This window comes from Brachyistius frenatus, unplaced genomic scaffold (genome assembly GCF_029030835.1).
Source record: "Brachyistius frenatus isolate BFR_SWC_R1_liver_20210118 unplaced genomic scaffold, ASM2903083v1 Contig_61, whole genome shotgun sequence".
NCBI lineage: Eukaryota > Metazoa > Chordata > Actinopteri > Embiotocidae > Brachyistius > Brachyistius frenatus.
Window position 1 is genome coordinate 1,506,227 of NW_027210660.1, and position 9,646 is coordinate 1,515,872.

The 9,646-nt window shown below is 40.0% G+C and overlaps 1 protein-coding gene across 3 annotated transcripts; it reads right to left on the minus strand.

Moving 5' to 3' along the window:
- Window positions 1-986: 986 nt before the first annotated feature.
- Window positions 987-8,931, minus strand: LOC138625315 (spindlin-W-like). 3 transcript variants are annotated; one of them, XM_069706151.1, is made up of 5 exons: window positions 8,830-8,931; window positions 8,059-8,100; window positions 6,846-7,105; window positions 6,203-6,436; window positions 987-5,787 (listed from the first exon to the last, which is right to left on the minus strand). In XM_069706151.1, the coding sequence occupies exons 2-5, from the start codon at window positions 8,076-8,078 to the stop codon at window positions 5,582-5,584; spliced, it is 720 nt and encodes a 239-aa protein (XP_069562252.1). In that variant the 5' UTR covers window positions 8,079-8,100; window positions 8,830-8,931; the 3' UTR covers window positions 987-5,581. The 3 variants fall into 3 exon arrangements, with proteins under 3 accessions (XP_069562252.1, XP_069562254.1, XP_069562253.1); XM_069706153.1 differs by lacking the exon at window positions 8,830-8,931 and adding an exon at window positions 8,208-8,560; XM_069706152.1 differs by lacking the exon at window positions 8,830-8,931 and adding an exon at window positions 8,192-8,560.
- Between the last annotated feature and the right edge of the window lie 715 nt (window positions 8,932-9,646).

Below are 9,646 nucleotides of genomic sequence, written 5' to 3' on the forward strand. Positions count from 1 at the left end.
TGGGATGGCCTGCTGCCAGAAAGCCTTACTCAAAGCTTTACTACGTATCACAATTACAAGACTAAAGACAAGTCACCAATCAATAAGGGGGCTCTGAATCATTCTGTGAGCTGAGCGGGCTGCCTCAGTCGCTGTAATGGACTGTGTGTAGAGCACTTCTTACTTTCTTCAGTGTGTGTGAGAATTGTGAGTGACCAGGTGAATGAAAAGGGAGCCAGCCCCTCAGGTTTGGTGAGCAGAGGTGCAACTGCCGGGGAACGCTGTCATAAAGCTTGCAGCTGAAGTCTAATGCACAAAAACTGACAATCAGGCAATCATACATCAAGTGTGAAAGGAGGTATTGGGGGGCTGACCTAAACTATCCAGTGTGAACTTACTGGCAGTGCAAGGGGCCCACTGGGATCAGAAATAATAATAAGAGTCCTGTGCACTCTGTATCCAGCCTTTTTATGCCCTGTATCGCACTTCACTGGCAGTATTTGGTCTGCGTATGAGGTGGATGCAGAGCTGGGCCGTCTCTGAGCTTTGATTAATATCAGTAAACAGACCTGAGCAAATATAAGATATCCACTGTTACTAAGAAGACTGAGAGGCGTGCTCACCCAGCAGAGAAAGCAAGAGTCCCGCTCTCTCCACTGTATTTGTGTCTTTTTCGGTCTTTATGTCGTATTCGATTGAGGAAATTTATTTGATATGGAGGGAAAAATATCAGACACAGACATACAATTGGAAGACGTTAAATCACTCCATATTGCCAGAATACATTTTGTGAAATTCTACCATACAGCTTGCTGAATAAAAGCAGAGGAAGGAAAACACATGAGTCCAGACTTAAGGAATTATTAGAAGGAAATTATTTAAAAAAAAAGATAACTTGATAACACACCACAGACAGTATAGCTGCATGATTGACCTTACAGAATCTCCATCTTTGTTATGAATGGCAAAGATGGTCCTCAAACTAGAAAAGTAAAACCCATTTCAAATTGAAAAAAAAGTCACTTTATTTACATCAGATCAGATCACTACAAAGTAAGGATCGTTTGATTGAAATCCAGAGCTGACATGAAACCAGCATGCAGGTTAAGATGAATTGTCTTCATCACTGATTTTACAGGATTAATCAATCATGTCACCATTCCCTGATAATCATGACCCTACACAGTGATTTTATCCCTTTCCTCTCATTAAAGCTTGCAATGTTTTAATTAAAAATGCATCGTGGCTGGTCTCCCTCACGTTGTACCCTGTAAGTCTCCAGATTGGCGGCATCCTGGTTTTTCATATATAAAAACCAGGGACTGGCTTGCGTTGCTAAGCAACACAAAAGAGTCAAGTGCATTTGTTTATTGGCCAATAAGAATGCAGACAAAGTTTCAAGGTTTTTCAGGAGGGTCCTGTAATAATGATAACAGAAGAACATTGAGTTGAGAATTCTCTCGTAACAACCTTTCATCGAATTCAGTGAATGTGTAAATAGGGTTTTACAGAAAGACATTTCCCTCTTGCACATTCATACAGCTCATAAAACAGCTTTCAGTCTGTTTGGTAAAGAAGTAAAATAGCTGTAATTTACTGTTGGCTTTAGCTTCCCACAGAGCATCCAAACTATTGCTTAATCCCTTCTCTCTTGTGGCACTGGTCAGCAGCAAATCTAATTACTTTACAATACTTTCTGGTTGTAATTCTGGTATAATCTGTTATATTTGTATCAATTGTGAGAGGCAATGAATAGCACAATAAGTCAAATTTGCTGTAGAGGTAGAAGGAATATGACACATCACTTTATCTGTGGTCTTTTTCAGGTCTTGAACCCTTAGGAATCCAAAACATATCTGTTACCTATAAAACATCAGCCATAACCATGAAAATATGGTTCTACATTTGACCTGTTCTGCGTGATATGAGACTCAAAGCTCTCATTGCTACGAGACAGAAATAGAATCACGCTCAAAGATACGCAAGGGTGTAATTATTATGTCTGAACAATAAAAGCTATTGCCAGGAGCCCAGGCAGATGGTTTCACGAAGAAAGAAAATGGTAGAAAATAGTGGTGGATGTGTAAAAGGAAGTGCACAACAGGTGACAAATTGCATCAGACACATTCTCAAGAGCGCAGACCTTGTGTAATGCATGTACTCCATCCTCGTTGTTATTACTATCTGGGCACTCAGCCTGGCGTGATGGCATGCCAACTGTTCCCCGATGTCTGTACTGGCACCCATCACCACAGCCCTGGCACCTCGGAGAGAGTCTGGGGGAGGGAGACGCAGTCAGCAATCAGCATGTGGCTACATGTGTGGTCAGGAGGAGCAGGAATCAGGAGAGAACATGTCTCCTCGTCATCAAAGCAGGGCTGACATTTGATCAGCAGACACAGAACAACACTGGTATCAGACGTGAGCTCCACTTCATGGCAGACTGTGCTTGGCATCAAATAATTACAAATATCTGAGCAGGGTCATCTCTAATATTAATTTGTAGGTGATAAATTATTTACAAACATAATGTGCATTTTTAAAATCAAATGAAAAGCAGTTAAAACTTACTATGCGATCTTCTAACCATGTAATCTTATTGTTCCCACATAGATTTCCCTGTCGATGAAGGGTTGGGTGTCAGATCGACGGAAGCCTTTTACAGTAAGTACTGTAAGCAGCATCTAAATTGATAATAAGTAAGGACTACAATAATATTTGATTGTAGCCTATGGTGTCTGCAGCTGTATGGTAGATATCTAAATGATTCTGATCCTGAATTATCTAGTGTGTAAGTTAATAGCTTCTGTTCCTTGATTTCAGTGGCCTTTAAATACTGAAGCTAATCAGGAATTTGATTAAAATGAGAAACAAAAAAGGTGTAGCTGCCGAACTGGAGGGAAATTTTACCCTACACTTTACTTTTTAAAGTGTGACACACGAGTGCACTTTTCATTTAGTGAAGCTTTCATTTATTGTCTCACTCTTGTGCTATTGGTTGACTCTGTATATGAAATCGCAACTCTCTTTTGGGTAGATTGGCATGAAATGTTGTGCAGACATTCAGGGTACCCAGAGGGGGAATTCTAGGCTGTACACTGACTTTTCCACTGCAGATAGTTACGTCTTAAAATAAGAATTTCCACTTCTATCAGATTGTCGCACTCTTGGTTCCCAGAGGATGAATCCAAATGACAGGCAATCCTCTGAGCAACCATGAGGCTCTCATTTAGGAGTTTTAGTGAAATGTCACATATCAAGTGTGGTGACTGGAATTTGATACATGGTTAAGTACATTCATGTTCCCCTTTGGACGAACTATAATTTCTCTGATGGTTCTTCAACTTCTCATCTGGTGCCATGAGCAAGTCAAAATTTGGTTTAGGGCAAACTAATAACTGTCAATAAAATGTGAGCATGCAAACATATTAAGCATAACCCAACATGTTAGCCTTGTCTAAAGGCGCTTATGTCTCGGTGGACTATTATTCTTTTGATCTTTTGCTGTTGAGCGTCCTTAAAAGATGTAACAGTCTCACTGTAAACATGCCAGTGTCACAATTATCAGTTTAAAAGCTAAAGTTAAATAAGCTAGGCAGGCCACAGCGGTCCACCCACCAGCATTGCTGCAAAATTAAAAGCCAGAAATGAAAACAGATCTGACACAATAAACATCTATAATTTCCAATATTTTTCCATACCGTACACACTTTCCTTTTGTTTACAACAACCAGCATTTGTATGCCATAATCCTGCATATGTCAGGCTCTGCTCCCCTCGTGTGCACACCAACTTAGCGAACACCTACTTTACATTTATTAGTACAGGGACATCCACTCAACTGCATCACAGCAACTACCTCAAAAACACAGTTGCACCTGAAGTGCAATGACCTTAGGCTACATGTTCCGTGTGTCTCTGAAAGCAACCGTAACACAGATAAAAAAAAAAAAAAGTAATAAAATGTTTTCTCAAAATGACTTGTTTACATCTCTTATACTCTGCTACGAGTTTTTTTTAATTTATTTTTTTTGGATGCAGCATCGAGCCTACTGATTTATATCTCACTAAAATTAATGTGGCAGTTATTAAAACACTGCAGTGGTAAAATGAATATGGGTGTTTCTGAATAAATACATAACTCTGAACTGAAGCAACATTTCTGATAAAACATGTAGCGAGTTCATTCACTGCTCTGAAGTATTGAGTGAATTCAAACAGGTCAAGGAGAGATGTCTTTCAGTTCATTTAACTATGTAAAGAGAAGTGTTTCACATTCAGTTAGTTAATATTGGGTCTGCAAATATTCATACTCTGATGTGATCAGTCGTGCCACTATAAAAGCTTTCTGATTTAACGCTAAATAATTATTCTTAGTTTTAGTGGAAAAACAGGAGTTAACTTATTATAGCTTCATTGATCTCTATTAGTGTTTTACAGGATGTGCATAATTTGATAATAATGTGTTTACTACTTGGCTAAATTAATGTGTCCTTCTTACAACCATAACGCAAGACATTCGCATGACTGAACAAAACATCCACTGTGAGACAAAAAGCATTGAACAATAACAAGATGAGAAAATAATTTTCAAGCAGCTTTGTTTTACGTTCATAAAAATGTCTCATTATATTTACAGAAAAAAACATAGTCAAGGTCACAATGAACAATAATTCATAAATTTTTGGCAAATAATGAAGACTTCAGTCCAAAATAGTATACAATGTTGGCAGCCAATTTCAACTACATAAATAGTGCTGAGCACAAACACTGTTTGAAACAACTTGACATCAACATCAGTACTTCTGAGATATTATTATAATGTAGAAAACTTACAGTTTGCATCATGAAACAGAACTGAAATATGACTTCTTTTTTTTTTTTTTTTTTTTATTAATCTGTGTTTTATACTCATGATTTGAGACACGGTCAAGTCTCATCCATGCCTATACACTTCAACTGAAATCAGAGTTCACTGCGATGGGAAAGTCAGCACACTGGTCAAATGAATGTTACTTCTATATTCAACACTGAGGCCTACCCAGTGACACACAAAGCACAGCAGACACGTTTTTTTTTGTTTTGTTACCAGCAGCACAGCCAGAGATTCCTGATGAAATAAATAACACAGGCATATAAAAGTGAAGTAAAATGAGAGTAAAACACAGAGGTATAGGTAAGAAAGCTGAATTCTCTTAGTTTGATGTGTTGCTTACAAAAAGTATGACTTTGGAGTTTGAGAGTTGCACTATACAAGTGTGATTTAACCAAAACAAATGTCTAGCTCCATTTCATCTGCTGGGCTATACAACCGGTCTCAGACCTGCTTTATTTACACTGAAGAGGATCTAATAGTCGCACATTAAGTTCATATTAAAATTTAGAATCAAAAACCGAAACGTCTTGTAATGTGAGAATGAAAAAAGCTCCTGGAGGCCAAAACAATAACAAAAAAAAAAATAAAAAAAAATAAATGGGGCCTATGATCTTCAGCACGTCGCCTTCCACTGGAGGGAAATTGAAATCTTTAACACTTTAACAGGTAACGGCTGGTCGTGACGAATATGAACCATCAGCTGAAGATGAACGCAGACAGTCAGTACTAGGTGGTCTTCACCAGATCGTAGACGTGGATGTGGACATCATCGTCATATTTTATGTAGTATACAGTGGGCTTCGCTGGGACCTGGTAGATGACCAAGCCTGTCCTCTTCAGACCGTTATCTGTGACATACTCCACCTGTTTACCCACAAGGCTCTCTGGCTCCTCACCTGGCTTCCTGTCTGCTGGTAGCAGGTGTTTGTTCTCTGAACACACAGAAAAAAACACATGGGTAATTAAAATCAGTGTAGCAGGAGCAGACAGGATTTAAACAGCTAAAGTAACAAAATTGAAACAAACTTAAAAGTTTAAGATAATAAATTAGCTGCATCATGTTTGCTTCTTTATTAATGTGCCGTGCCTGATCCCCTCCAATTCTTTGGAGACAGCATTGTCTCTTCATGGCAAGACACCAGTGCCACAACAAAACACACTCTCTTACCACTGAACAAAATAGAAATTCTGCACAAAATGTTCAGGAGAAAAAGAACACGGCAGAGACTCTAGAGTGTTTTCTAATGCTCACTATGTAAATTTGTCCTGTTCTCTTCCTCCCACTTTGCCAGCAGCATCTGAAACATATAAAGTATTGACAATTTTATGCAGCTCTCATTTCTGTACCTGACTCTGGCAGGACACGTAGGTCACCATCCTTGTAGTCGTCCCACAGCTGGTACATATACAGCACCGGGTCCTTCTCGTAGGTGATGTAATACCAGTGGGTCATGATGGGGGCTCGGGACAGCACCATGCCTCGCCACTCGTTTTTCTCACCGTCCTCCTTCTCGAACAGATGCTCCACTGCTCGGCCCACCAGCTCCTCCGCCCCCGGAGGCACCTTGATCTTATTGTTCACTGCGGGAAGGAGACGACACTTTGACCAGACCTTAAATCTCAAAACTTTATAGATTCTACATGATACAGTAAATTAGGAAATTAAAATGTTATTATATTAACAAATAATTCGGACAATTTACCATTAAAATCTACTGTGATGTGTTTTGTGTGTCTGTCAGCACCAAAAGCAGTGTGTTTGCAACAAACAGTAGAAAAACTGGGTAGTTGGTGTTAGAAACAATAGTCACCACACCAGAAGTGATTAAGAAAAAAAAAACACCCACTCGAGCTTCAACAGGAAATCCTACAGCAAAATGCAACGTGGTGTTGCTTCATTTCAATCTAAAGTGGAGGGCATCTGTCCAAAAAAAACACAATACTCAAGCAAATCTATAAAAATGTCCAAGATAAAAGTTGCCACACTCACCGACTTTCTCTGACAAGACCTGTAGGCTGGACACCCGGTTGTCTTTGAAGAGCTCGATGCCGTAGACACAGTCAAAGCCGTCATATTTGACCATGTAGAGGGAGCTGTTCACAGTCAGGCGCTCCAGAACGGTGCCTTTCCATTTGGTCAAGCTACCTTTCTCCCTCCAGTTGTGCTGAATCCTGCGGCCCAGGAGGTTGTCGGGGTCCGGACTCAAGGTCGCTGCTGAGCTTTCACTCAGCTCTCCACTGCTACGCTTCCTGTAAATATGCACGCGGTCAGTTCCGTATTACTATTTACATATTCGTACAAGTGCAATGAACTTTTGAAAAGGAGCGGTGTGTTCGATTTAGTGGCATCTAGCGGTAAGGATGCAGATTGAAACCAACTGAATGCCCCTCGCCTCACCCTCCCCTTTGAACTGGGAAAGATCATCTATGTAAAACACCCTCTGTAGAGTCTGTGTTTGGTTTGTCCCTACTGGGCTACTGGAGAAACACGACGGTGCAACATGGTGGGGCCTGTGGAAGAGGCCCCGCTTCCTATGGAGATATGAAGGGCTAACCTATGCTAACAAAAACAATTCCTAGTTTCAGGAGATTATACACTAATGAATAGTGTATTTCATTTCTACCTATGGACCCCCCCCCCCCCTAAATCCTACACAATAAACCTTCAAGGTACTTTTCAAGCGATTCAATAAGTAGCCTATGTTCTTTGGGTTACTAGTGTGACTGACAAGGTCTTTAAGATGTGGGTAATGTTACACAAGGGCGTAAAACATTTTAACAAAACATTAAGGAAACACTATCAGGGGAGAGGCGCTTGCACTTCGAAGCCCAACAGGTAGTAAACAATCACTGTGAAGCTTTCTTTACTCTTGCAGTGCAGTAAATGACAGCAAGAATAGTTTATGTAAATCACATCGGGCCTAATTTTGCCTATGAAAATAATCTGTTTTGCTTGTCATACACCAGTACCTTCAACCCCACAGATGCTTGGCAAACTCATATTCACAGACTCGTGTGTTGACAGACAAGACGACAGTGGAAACTATGACATTTATAAAGATCAAAAGGGGATTGTTAAGTTAGCAGATGACCATATGTTACCGCCATGTCATTCAAGGTGGGGAAGCACAGTGAAGTATAAAAAAAGGTAAACACCGATAAAGGGTCAAAAAGAGTGAAATCAGATTGATGTTTAAGCCTACCTGCCCCGTTTCTTTGACATGTTTCCATAAATTCACACAACCCTGTGAGACACAAGAGAAGTCAAGTTAATAAGTACAGCAGGAGCAGCTGACATTTTCACACACACACACACACACACACACAACAAGACACCTGATTTGACATTAACTCAAATATTCCTGGAAGTCAAGAGTACAGTCTGTTCCTCAGCAGGTCTGCAGCCCTCTCTGCTCAGTCCAACGCGTCCCATGCAAAACGTGCCAATAAACCCACTTTACCGGTTGTAAACAACGTAACCGCGACGAGCCCATCGCTGATGCTACCCGACCTAGCTGAGTGCTAACGCGACGGCCAGGTTTACGCACTGTATTTACGCAGCTAACTAAAAGGCTAATAAATGTGTAACTTCGCCGAGGGCTCGCTGAACAACAGTCGACGTGTCGAGTGTCATCGGAAACGTGAAGCCGCAGTATGTCTAAAGTTGGACCAGCCGGGGTGGCTGGCGTCGAGAAAAACCATTTCTGTCACCGTTTATTTCTAAGGAGTAAAAATCCTGAGAATTTGGCTTCTGCATTTCTCCACATAAGCTAGCCGAACAAAAGGAAAATGCATCGCCATGTAAGCGCTGATTTTTTTTTTTTTTTTTTTTACACCCGGACTGTTTGCTTACTGGATTAAACGGAGACATAAGGACGAGCCGTGGAAAATATATTAACATTTTTTTTTATGTGGTCGACAAGGTCAATTTGCGGGAGCCATCAGGGAAAAAAAACAAAACCTGTTTGCCCTACCTGATCAATAATTTCACATGTGTTTGTCTTTGCAGAGCAGATTCCTCCACCTAACGTAGGCTAGATACACGGAAACGAACCGGACAGAAGAACTACATCTACCGCCGGGAACTCACAACTCGCAAAGCACTCTGGGACTCGTCGTCACTTTTAGGAACTTCCTTTAGATTCGTGCAGCCGCTGATGATTAGGTTAGGTTAGGTTAGGTTAGGTTAGGTTAGGTTAGGTTAGGTTAGGTAGTTACTTAATTAACCCCCGAGGGGAACTTTTTTTTCGCTACAGCAGCATACAGGAAGCAATAAGATAATAATAATAATAGAAAAGCAATAAAATAGCAGTAAAAAAATATAAAATGCACAGTATGTACAGTACAGTATATATCTATATATATATTATATACAATTAATAATAATAATTATTATTAATTGGCAAAGAGGAATTTACATCAAGTTTTTAGCTACATCATCTGAAATACAAATATGCAGAATCCGCATCACTGGAAAAAAAAAAAAAAGAAACAAAATAAACAAAATTAAACTGGTTTCTTCATCAAGTTCTAGTTTGTCATTTATGAAGGAGCTCAAAATGGAAACCGTGATTTTTTTTTCTGTGAATATTCTCTACACCCGGACCGGAGAGACGAACTGAAAGTTGAAGTCGTTGTATGTTGGGGATGGCATGTTTGTTCTTTTATGTATTTGGATCTCAGTGGTTAAGGTGTAGTGAAAGCAGGGTAAGTTTAAACTACATTCCCCATCATTCATCTTCTAAGAAGTCCGTATTTGTGTTGAGTCTGCTGCACATTTATGAACGCCAA

Coding starts and splice junctions, on each gene's coding strand:
- LOC138625315 (XM_069706151.1), bottom strand. CDS start 8,078: ATGTCAAAGAAACGGGGCAG. Junction 7,106..8,058: donor ATGTCAAAGAAACGGGGCAG/GTAGGCTTAAAC, acceptor GCATATTTACAG/GAAGCGTAGCAGTGGAGAGC. Junction 5,788..6,202: donor ACGTGTCCTGCCAGAGTCAG/GTACAGAAATGA, acceptor CTGTGTGTTCAG/AGAACAAACACCTGCTACCA.